At 46.1% G+C, this 12220-nt stretch overlaps 1 protein-coding gene across 9 annotated transcripts in view; it reads left to right on the top strand.

The window, feature by feature from the left end:
• IKZF1 (IKAROS family zinc finger 1) overlaps positions 1-12220 on the top strand; it is a 90123-nt gene that overhangs the window by 17694 nt on the left and 60209 nt on the right. For all 9 annotated transcript variants that reach the window (XM_057505336.1, XM_057505332.1, XM_036918829.2 and 6 more), the window contains exon 3: positions 4710-4829. In XM_057505336.1, coding sequence (XP_057361319.1) covers positions 4710-4829 — 120 coding nt within the window. The remainder of the gene's footprint in view (positions 1-4709; positions 4830-12220) is intronic.

Below are 12220 nucleotides of genomic sequence, written 5' to 3'. Positions count from 1 at the left end.
TCTTGATGGACATTCAATGACTGTTTACTAACTTGTATCCACCAGTTTGGAGCAGTGTTACTGAATAGGCTTGGAAGTGAGCTATCCTCTCCTTTAGAGCACATCTCTTTCATTCTTTTGGTAAGATTTTAGTTTTCTGACTCTCTTTCTTCTCTGGCAGTATTTCCGAAGTATATTTTATTGTATGTGCATTATTTTTTTATTTGGTTTCTAAGAGAAAAAGCCTGTGAGAGATGGGAATTGTGAAACCTGTATCACCTCCCATCTCTATCTCCAGCTGTGGGACCTGAAGCATTTTTCCTGCCTCCTGGACTCCTGTAGTGTCATCTGCAAAATGAGGGGCATGAGCCAGTTGACGTTAAGGATCCTCTGCTCCTGTGACCCTAAAGCTCTGTTGGATGTTTTCTTAGTGATATTTGTCATGTTTGTTGGAACATGGAAACAAGGAATATGCTCTGTAGACAAATATGTTCTGCGTCGGGAAATGAGGCTCACCCCCACTCAAGTGTCAGTGGAAATGTCACTACAGTAAATCACACTGATAAACAGCTTTACATTCACCAAACACTACCCTAAGTGCTTTTTTTCTTTGCAACTTTGCAAGCACCCAGTGAAGAAGATACAGGTGGAAGGGAGCTGAGACTCAAGAGAATTTCAGTAGCTGACCAGAAGTCCCATAGGGAGCTAGATGTGACACTGGGGTGCCAGCCCCATTTGGACCCTGGAGTGCAAGCTTCTCCCCCAGTCTCTAGAGGAGAGAGTCTATATTCTGAGTTTTTATTTACCCCCAGGAATTATGTTCACCTGGGTAATTTTTGAAGAATGTATGTAATAAAAACTAATGTATTTGGGAGACAGGGAATCACAGAACTTTGTTGGATGGATTATAACCCACTTGAGAAAGTATTTGCTTGCTATTGATAAGCTGCTGAGATAATTTTCTCATCTAATTTGCCCCAAACACTTCTCATGGGTAATGCTTATGAAACAAAGGTAGTAGATAAATTAAATATAAATTGGTAAGAAGTTTCTTTCATTTTTCTAAACAGGTGAAATTTATTGCACCTCCTAAATTATTCCATTCAAATACTTGATTTCTTTCTATGTTCTGTATGTTTGCTTGTCTTTGTGTATGAATTTAGGGAAAATATGGGCAGTTGGTGCTATACATACCTTATGGTTCTATATAGTATATTACAGTTTATAAAATACATACATTATTGAGATTATCAGAATTCATGTGCATTATTTTATAGTCATAACAGCCCTGTGAGCTAAGGCCAAATCATGGTTTAGGGCCTCATTTTTGCTCTTGAGGAAAGACTCTAAGGAGATGATTTATTCCATGTTTCTGCCAGTCTTATAATTGGTCAAACCAGAACTGTATCCTGGGTCAATGGACTTCTAGTCACAGGGGTTAATATTTACGATGTACTGACTTGATTTAATAATTCTATTTTCTTATCTTTTATATTCTTTCTATGGCTTAGCATTTTAAATGGTTTACTGAGCAACTTTGTTTAAAACCACACACAAGAATACTTTTGGTGATCATGAAGACTTTCACAAATGGCGAATGTTCTCGTGGAAATCTCCAACAGTGGGAGACTCCAAAGGTCGCTGGGTGCAAAGGTTCGTGAGAGTGATTAATGTCTCAGCAGCTACTTCTCAAACTTTGGGGGCTTTTAGGCAAATCAGATGGCCTCTTAAAAATCTCCACTGAGTGACAGCCAGGCAGGGCTGAATTACAGCAGAGCTCTTGGAGCTCGTGCGAATATATCCAACTTTGCTCTTCTCTGGTTCTGACTGTTTGCTAGATGCCCTGGATGCACCGAGACCGGCTGTTTGTTCTCCCTTCTCCCCACGTGTTTCCTCCGCTGGGAGCGTCTATTGATCAGTCTGACCCACGGTGTTTTAGTCACAGTCCCTACTGCTTTCATTTCTCCTTTCTCTCCCTCTTGTAGAAAACAAGGAAAGTACTAGCTTCAAGATGAGGGCACTAGACAGCTGGCATTTGGCTCAGAGAGGAGACAGGAAGCATTCTTAAGAAGCACATGTGTATCATAAGCATCCTCAATGTGTACTTGTCTTGCTTCCTAACAAACAGACCTATCAGGCTTTTTAGAAGGTAATCAAGAGTTACGTGGACCTATTCTAGCCTGAATATAGCAGAGTTAGCACATTCCTTCATTGGATAAATCCTGATTCTTGATGGTCCTCCCTTGGCTCCAGGGTGTCCTGGGGTCTGAACCAGCCCCATCAGGGAACCCTCCCAAGCTGTCCCAGGGAAGATGATAGTAAGAAAATATGTCCATAAAGTTTAGTCTCTCAGCCTCCCCCCATGGTAATGACAGCTGGTTAGTCACACAACATGTGTGCACTCCCATACTCTGCCCATCCAGTCAGTGGGCCAGTTTGTTATGCCAGGGTCTCCACTGTTCATTCTGAGGGGGTTCCTCGGGAGTCTGTGCGAAGGCAGGTGGCCTTGGGCTCTGATCTTACAGCCTCCTCACTCTGCAGTGGCCCCACTTTCATAGGAGACTGGTTTTTATATTTGAAGTTCCGGTAAGATTATTCTTGCCCATCCCCCAAAAAATTCCTCTGGCCACTCCCCTGGAGTCCCCAAAGTCCAGAAGCCATTACTCTAGGCCGTCAGGAAAAAACCAAGTTGTCAAACTATCCATATGCCACCTGCATTCTCCTGTTCAGAGATTCCCCCCTTATGAAATAGGTGAAAAATAACACAGAGACACCTAGCTAGTGTTACTTCTAAAGGTTTCTATTTAGGGCAATGGAAATACTACTGACAAAAGACATTTACAAGGTCTTAGTGTAACATGAGCACTGCCAATCAATTTCTCTCTGGCGTTTTGTTTTTCCTTGAGAAATTCTTACCATCCTGCTGTATCTTTAACTATTCATCTTGTCTTGGTGATCCAAATACACCCAATAATGCTCTTTCTGAAAATATGCCAACTGTGGTAATTACAGCGAAGCTGAGATATGAAATTGTGATGTCTGCTTCCTAGAGAATGCACTGTTGTTCCCCAAAGCATCTCCTTGGTGCTTGCTCAGGTTCTATTTTAAATGAAGTAAGGCTCATTTCCTGTGCTGGAGAAGCGTGCTCTGGGCTTGCCGCTGCTCTGGAGTGTGGGTGCCATTCTCACAGGCGGCTTACTGAAACAAACAGGGACACTGCTCACTCCACCTCACGTTTACTAGGTACGTTAACGCCAGTCTGATCATTTGTACGTTTTCTTCTACAAAAGTCTGGGTTTGCCAACGTGGGACTATTTCTTTGCCTGTTAAACCCGGTAGCCAGCGCAGCCAACAGCCGTGCCATCCCAGTCTGTCTCTCTCCTATTAACCTTCCTTTAGGGTCTTAATCTCAACTGGTCTTCTATGGTGGCTCTGATGAGTTATTTGCATCTGTTTAGGGCCTCATCAGCTATTTCTTGCATGTGGTCTGTGTCTCCCAACTCAATTTTAAGTTACTAGAAGATTAGAGGGTACAGGGGTTTCAGTGTCAAAGGAAAAAGCATTTTCTACCAGTTTGGCTTCCCAGTGTTGAGTCTGGGAGTGGAAGTGAGTTCCCCATTGCTGGGGCCTCTGGTTAAACTTGATTCTAGTTCAGTCAGAATAGATCTAGGCATCCTGCAAAACCCTATTTCATTTGGTAAATCCCCCTTTGTGAAGGATAAGCACAAAGTTGTGGATTATATTTGATTTTCATTCTTCAAAGATAAGAAGTCCTATTGGCAGAGTCCATGCATGTGAGAAGGGAATGGTGGTCCCAGGAGGCATGGTACTCCCTGCTTATCCTCTTTTCAAGCCTCCCTTCCCCACCAAGTTGAATCAAATTAGGCAACTGGGAAAAATATTCCCTGGCTCTTGAAAAGAAAATGAACAGATGCGGAATGTGCAGCTCTGAGCAGGATGCTCCCTCTGGTGAACTTCGGAGCAGATCAACATGAGGGTGTGGTGAAGCCCGTTCATGGAAGGTACATTGGAAAAGCCTAACAGGAAAATATGGCATAGGGAATAAGGAGCCCTAAAAATGTAGATGCCTTTCAATCCAGGCATAAAAATTAGGGGATTTATGCTATGGCCATTATTAAAAACAAGTGCAAAGGTTGGCTGTGAGAACATTCACCATATTGTTGTTTAATATGAAAAAAGATTGAAAGCAATATAAGATCGAATATAGAGAAAGGTTTTAAAGGAATCCTGTAGTACCCATGAAATGGAGACATTATAAATAAGGCTGTGGAAGCATAGTCACTGGCACAGAAGAGTGTTCATGAGAAGGCCTAAAAACTATAATTTATTTTGATAAAGAAAAATCTATCACCACATATTATCTATAACATATAAATAATTTATATATAAATATATATGTACATATGTACACACACACAATTCCCATGATTTTAATAGTGGTAATAGTGCCTCTAGGGTTACAGGTGACTTATATGCTTTTTCCTTTGTACATCGTGTTCTCTCTTTCTTGTGTGTGGCAATGACATTCTTTTATAAAAAGGAAAACAGACTTTAATTCCTCGGAGAAGCATTGCCTTGGGCCAGTAATACCCCCTCATGCTGTCCTCAAGCCAAGCCACCGTGCAGCCCAGGCACTTGGGCCTCCTGCTGGCCCAGCGCTCCGTGCGGACTGCATCCCCAGAAACTCAAGCTCCTACTTGTCTCCTCAGGGAAGGAAAGCCCTCCAGTAAGCGACACCCCAGATGATGGTGATGAGCCCATGCCTGTCCCCGAGGACCTGTCCACCACATCTGGAGGGCAGCAGAACTCCAAGAGCGAGAGAGGAGTGGGTGAGTTGGGCCACGTGGGCATCCCACTGGCAGGCTATTGCATGCTCTGCTCCTGTGCCACCTTCGGCTCTTTAGATCCTTCCAGACAGCCATTAAGTGATGGACTCATTTTATCTGTTGTTTCCCCTCAACCACGATGCTAGGGAAGTGCAGAATAAAGATCAGCAGGATGGGGCCCTCTTGTGTGATAGAGCTAGACCATTGTAGGTCCACATGGCTTTGAGACCCAGACGCGGAGCAGAATGGCAGTGTTGAGAAGCACCCCCACTCCCATGGTGGGCACATCGCTCCTGCTGTCTTCTGTCTCAGTACACTGCAGAAATACCCAGTCTTACTAGTTTTAAGATAGTGAAAATTACGTATTTTATGTGTTATGGCAATAGGGCAGTTTATTTCTAGAGCTTTAGTTGAAAGGAGCCAAATCTGCATGTTCTGTTACCCTCTCATCTCTATTTCTTTAATGTCAAATTTTACCCAAAATAGAAAATGTGATAATTAGAAAATTTTTGATGTTAAAAATAAATCTAGATGATTGGCATACATTTATATTCCTTTTCCATGAAGGGGTGGGTATAGGAGTATCCACAATCTCTCCCCCAGTTAGCATACACATGCTGCAGTTCATCTTTGGAAACCGTGGCCCACCCTCTTTAGTAGAAAAAAGGAGAGGCCCAGAGAGGTTCAGTGGATTAACCAAAGTCAACAGCAGAGTCAGAGCAAGACTCAGTTTCTGGCTCAAAGACTAGTTTTCACTCCATTATAGCATGCAACCGTGAACTGACAAGTTAACAGACCCTTGGAGTATCTGTTTTCTTCTTCTTTTTAAAAGACAACAGGTATTGAGAGCCACTTATTTGCACAAAAGAATATCAGAAAGAATATAGGTGAAAATGAGGTAGAATGGCCCACACGTGGACCAGCTGTGTAAGGCCCCACTGCCAAGGAGGGGGACACAGAGAAATTCTCAGGGTTAGGAAATCACCACAGCAGTCTTTCTAGTGGACATTCTGGTATAATAACTGAGAAACATATTTTGTGTGTTTTCGTGTGTCTCAAAGACCAACTAGATTTTGGGTATAATGGTTCTTTTTTTTTTAATTTAGCTATACAATTAATTGTACAGACAGACAAAAATAGTGGCTGAAGCCATTTGATGCAGATTAACCAAGAAAACAAGTACATATGAGTGCTTTTTCCCTGTTAGGAGATGGCTGCTATATGTGGGAGGCTAGGTGTGAAGAGAAGAGAAGCATCTCTGGTTTGTTCTATACCCATCATTTCAGGATCGCCCAGGGTTGGGACACAGAAGAGCGTGCTTTTTTTGTAATCGCTGCATCTGTATTTAAGATCTTCATTTGTTGATTATGAAGTGGTACAGGTTTATCATACACCACACAAAGATTCCTTCCAAAACCTGCTTACATAAATTAAAAACATCAAATTCAAACAAAAAGAGTAAACCAGTGATGATGCATGTATGTGAAAAGAGGTGCAAAGGAGGCACATGAATAGCTCATGTTGAGGCGACCCTGTGTTATCTCAGCTTGTTTGGTTCCTGAGACGCCCAGTGACATGGGCACCTTTCCCTGCACTTCAGACATCAACAAACAGAGGCTCGTACTTATCCAGGACACAGTGAGGGCTCAGGGAGCGAGTGCCAGAAGGAACTGTGTGGATATGTAGCCAGTTAACCACTTAAGTGGGCCAAGAGCCTAGACGTCAGTGCAAGGACTCTTGGGTCACTAGAGAGGCCAGGGAGCTTTCCCTGAAATCCCCGCCACCGCCTGCAGCCTGTGAGCCTGGTCGCCAGGGGTGTCCTTTAGAGAACTGAAAGTCAGCCTGGTTCCTGGAGAGTAGAGAACTGTGTGGCTCGCTGGCGTAGACAAGGACAGCTTGGTGTAAATGCCTTCATGGTACCCTGAATGCCCACCTGTGAGTTGGTGGCAGGCCTCCCCTCGTAAGGCCCACTGGTGGGTTCCTCTGTTCTCTGACTGCATCCCCTGGCAGAGATTTGAGCTCCAGGTCCTAATGTGCACCCAGTGAAGATCTTCATTCCATGTCTCCTTTCAGGATAAAAATTATAAAAAATGAGCTCCAGGGTTGTACAGTTTGAAACAGCAGAGAAACGTCCCTACTTGGTTGTGTGTGGGGGTTGGTGCAGCCATGTGGGCAGGCATGGAAAGCCACACAAGGTGGGCACTGGAATATTATTTTGGAGAGGGAATGCTCTCAAAGGGGCTGGAGGCCATAGGAACAATGGACGGATCATTTCAAGAAAGCCAAAAATGCAAAAGCAAAAGCAGCCGACATTGCTCTGGAGGGGAGAGGTTAACAAGCAGGAATGCACAGCATTAAATGCAGAGGGAGGTGTCGGGGAAGCCAACTGCTCTTCACAGCAGCCAAGTTCATGTACCCATCCATCATGATTTCTGAAGGAAACCAAACAGCATTAGTATGTAGTGGTAGGCTGTTCATGACAGTGATTTGTAAGATGTGTCATTAAGCAAATTAAGTATGTAAATAGCACTAGGAGACAATATAAAAAGACAGGGGAATTAACAGATTGAAGGAAAAGGAAATACACATGAAGCCACATTTCATCAGCTCCATGGGAAGGAGTCAGAAGCGCAAAGGCGTATCAGGGGACAGACCACAGGAAACGGAAGCAGCCCCTCCCTGCGCAGGAGTATTGAAGCATGAGGGGAGGGGCCCCTGTTGAGCTCAGGCCACAGGACGTGTAAAAGGGGTGCAAGGGCCACGTGGAAAGGTGGAGCCGGCAGAGCGGAGAGGATCTATGTCCAAGCCCCTCTCCTGGCCATGTGCCTCTGGCCAGACTCCTACCTCGCTGAGCCTGTTTCTCATCTTTAAGGGACAACAGCCATGAAACACATCTCACAACATGGCCTCCAGGGTCGCATGTAAAAATGTAAACATACTTCGCTGAAGACAGAATAGCAAAGACATAAAGTAAAAAGGACAATAAGGAGGGAAAGAATGCAACCTGCACAAAACAGAACGTTTAAGCCTCGTCAGACAGGCAAGGGCATCTGTGGTGGCCTCACTTGAGAAGGGAGAGAAGGTAACGTTTGTAGCACCTGGGATGGGAGAAGAAGGTCTTGATTAGAACAGTTGAAGAAGAGGAAACGGATTGAGGTGCAGCTTGAAGAACTTAAGTTAGACACAAAGGAGAACTTACCGGTGATGCAGGATTTAGTCATCAGACCCAACTATTTAAGGAGATGATAGCTTGTTCTTCTGAAGTGGTCTCTTTAAAAATGAGAGAAATCTCACCTCTCTGAAGTGGTTGTTTATGAAACTGCTCAAGGCAGAGGCTGTACTCAGTGACCTCGTAAGGCAACCCCAAATTTACACACTCAGCCATGGCAGGCTCACTAGACAAGTGGAAGGCAGCTGAGATTTCTTCTGGCAGCTGTTGACCAGGGATGTTTAAAAGCATCTCGTAGGAATTATGTCAGGATCGGTGTCTAATAGAGGGGATAAAAGCATTGCATATAAGAAACTAAAAACTTAGTTATGTTCTCCATTTATTCAGTAACCCTTACATTTCTTCCATCTTCACAGCATGAATTTTTGCACATAATGCCCTCCTTTCCCTTTGCTTGTATGGGTTTCCATGTCCTACAGTGGAGCAAGGCCACCGAGCTCTAGGATGCTGCCAAGGAGCACACAGCCTGCAGGAGGAGCTGGCTCTGGGTGGTGCTTCGACAGACACCCAAGTCTGGCTGTGCATAGGAGGAGACCCCCTGCCTATGAGTGTAGTCACTGGTGGGGAGCAGGCTCGGTAGGCTAGAGCAGAGGAGACAGGGAGATAGCAGAGCAAGAGAAGAATGATTACAGGCAAGAAAGAGCAGGCCACCCCTGAGAAAGATGGCCAGCAAAGTTAGTATGTAGGCATCACAGAGAAGAGCAAGACAGAGCACAGTGAGGCGGTGGGACTGAACTGGAAGGATGACGTAGGCCAGCACAGAGGGACAGTGCAGTCGTTGGGGGACGGCCAAAGACTGGAGACCGTGGTGGGGTTGGACGAGGCTCACCAAATGGCCTGGCTGCCTGAGAGGATAACTGGCCGACGTTAGGCAGTAGTGATGTTTGCATGTGGCCCTAACATACATATCTACATACATACGTGCTGGATTACATCCTGGGAGGTGCTTCTTTGGCCTCTGCCCACTCTTGCAAGCTGCTCCCAGAGTCGGGAGGTGATACCATTGTTCCGTGGTGGTTGATTTTAGGACTGAATTAACTACAGCTGGCACCTCATGGCGTGGCCTTGAGAGCTGGTCTCCGCACTCCCAAGGCAGCCTTCTTGAAGCTGATTAGCATGCCATGAGTTCTTTCCTCTGAGTTCCTTGACCAGGGTTTGATTCACCCTGGCAAAAATGGGAAGAAAATAAGGTAGAAAAAAAATACAGCTTTTTCCCCCCTTAAATCCAAGAATACGATTTAGTGTGTAAAAACCGAATTTTTTTTTTTATTCATTTAACCAAAGTAAAAAATCGCCTCCCTCAGTCTTGAGTTTGAAGATGGAGGGACTTGTAAGACATTAACATCGATTAGCATCCTTATCGGTCATTCCTGCGCCAAATGTCTCCTTCATTTGAAGGCTTCAGGCGGCCCACCAGGACTCTGCCAAGAGATGGGCGATGGGCGAAATGCTTTTCCACGGCCGGAAGGGAGGAGACGCTGGAGAGAGGTTTTCACAAGTGGAAAGAGAAAGCAGTGGGCTCTGGTGTAATTGGAGATGGGGCAGCAGGCTTTTGAGTACGGATGCTAAGCCTGCTTATCTAATCAGCAGTTAGAGGAAGTTGTTTTTATCTGTGAATTGCATCTCTTCTGAACCGATAAACCCCATTTTAGCTAGGGAAAAATACTATCTAGCAGCATCTGAGCATTAGCTGCAGCTGAGCTCAAGCACGGTCAAATGGGATTCAGGCTATGAGAGCAGACAACTGCTGAAGTTGGGCAGCTGGGCGTCTGCTTCGGGGGTTTTACTCTCCTCTGTGGAATAACTAAAGGTGTATCACTTGGGTTCCGGGTCACCGACTATTCCTCGTGCCTCTTCATTGTTGGATTATTGTACAAGGGCTTTGTTAGGGCAAATTTAAAAATTTTTCTACTGTTCATCTTGCAATTCACTGTCTGGATCTCGGACTGCCTCTTGGAAACAGGAGGTAGTGTCACCAGGAGATGTCCAAACTAACTTGATTCCAGGTGGAAAGATGCATTTCAGCGAATTTCCCAAAGCATGAGACATACTTAAAAACTAAATTATTTTGCTACCTTCTAAATCTTCCAAGTTTTAAAAAGACAGGCTGTTACATAACAGGTTTATCACTTCCCATTTTAAAGTAAATGTTAAGGTTTTTATTACCTCCCCTTTGTAGCGCGGCATGTGGAAATCACAATCTTTGCAGAACAACGTGGCATGCTGGTTCCTAAATTAAACAAGCGATTATGTCCCACATTGCACACCATCTTGTCCTAGGTGTAGACTGCTTGGAGCAGGCAGCATGGGTTTGCAAACATTCCTTGGAGAAAATTGAAACTGGTGTGTGTATGTGTGTGTGTATGTGGTATGTCTGTGTGTATTGTCTGTGGTATGTGTGTGATGTCTGTAATGTGTATGTATGTGTACATGTGGTATATCAGTATTGTGTGTGATGTATTTGATGTGTGTCTGTGTGTGTGTAGTGTGGTGTGTGCATGTTTGGTATGTCTGTATGCTGTGTGGTATACATGTGTGCGTGTGTGGTGTGTGTCTCTGTGTGTTCCATGTGGTACTTGACAGGAGGCCACAGTTGGTCCCTTGGAGGAGCACCTCTGTGCCTGGCTGTAGGTTGTAGGCTATCCTGTCCCTGGCTCTGCAGCTGCCTAGCTTGCTGGCTCTGGCAGATTGCTTCATGCCATTTCTGTCCCTGTGCACAGAGGGGCGTCATCTTGCCCAGTGTGGTAAAGTACGGAGGCACGGACCCAGGTGACCCACAGGGAGATGGTCGTCCGTGGTGGCTGCTGGGCTTGTCACCTAATCTGCACATGGTGCTCTCATGGGGGATCTGGAGACTGGACGGACCCCCACGACACCTCCAGGCACGTGACTTCAGGGAGAGCCCTGACACAGCAGCCTAACAAAAAGCCTGAAGTTCCTAGGAAACAAAGCATGCAGGAAAAGCAGCCACAGGGGGGCTGCACGGCCAGTAGGGTCTCAGCAAACATCAGGTCCCTCCCAGCCTTGGAGAGAGGGATTCAAGGAGAAGGCCAGCCCAGGGTGGGCAGTGGGGAGACATGTGTTGCCCCGTGCCCAGTTGGAGGGAGTGCATGGGGACCACGGACTCATGCACTGCTCTGACTTTCAGTCACACACAGGCCAATACATCCAGTACACCTGAGTGTACATGGAAGACAAGGACCATGTCCTGAAATATATGACCCATGGCTGAGGGCAATGCCACTCTGGGCTCCAGCCCTCCCCTCACTGCCCCTGAAGAGTCCACTTTAGGATTTGTGCAAGCACTGTTAATGTTGGCTTACTGCTTTATTTCAAACTGTAGTTTCTTGATTTTTAGGAGATTAGGGAATTTGGGAATTCCATCCAATAAGTCTTAGGAAATTAGGGAATTCGTCCAATAACAGGTATACCGGTGGGCCCTTCCCTGTGCAGGCTGACAGAGTGCAGCCTTCCAGACCTTAGCAGGCCAGGCCTGCAGGCTAATGGCCAAATAACAGTAGTATAGCAGAGCTAGCTCACAGAACCTTACGGTGCTCTGTCCAGGGTCAAGAAAAGGAAGACTCCTTCCTAGCTGGGCTGGGAGTGGTGAGAGGAGGGTTGAGGAAGGCTCACAGGGTTGAAGTCTGGGCAAGGCTGTTAGAGGCAAGTCCCTTTAGGCTTTAGGAGGGCACAGTCGGTGGGAGGGAGGTGAGATGGGGGCAGAGTCCAGGGGACAGAGGAGCCAGAGGGGCCTGCTCTGGAGTGAGCAGCGGGGTTCAGAGGGGAGCCCCAGGTGTTTTAATCTGGGGGGGCCTTTCAGACATGCTTCACTCCGGTGGTGGCCAGCAGAGAGACATGGTGTGTGCCTGAGCAGGGAGGCAGGCAGGGCGGCGGCATTCTCTGTGGTGGCCACAGCACTTGCCCACCTACTCAGTGTGGGTACGTGCTTGTTGTGATGGTGCCTTCTGCCCTGGCAATCAGGGCAGCAGTGATTCTACTGGACAGAATGGAAAACAGACAGGGAGTTGGGGCCCACTTGAAATGTGCTGACGGTTCCTCACGAAGGAGCTTGCCTGGAGGCAGGATGCTGGAAGGGGGGACCAGCTGCATGACAGCCAGTGGGAGGGACATGGGGCACCCACGCCCTGGGGAATCAGTGCATGCG

This window comes from Manis pentadactyla, chromosome 7 (genome assembly GCF_030020395.1).
Source record: "Manis pentadactyla isolate mManPen7 chromosome 7, mManPen7.hap1, whole genome shotgun sequence".
NCBI lineage: Eukaryota > Metazoa > Chordata > Mammalia > Pholidota > Manidae > Manis > Manis pentadactyla.
This window is presented reverse-complemented; position numbering and strand designations above follow the sequence as displayed.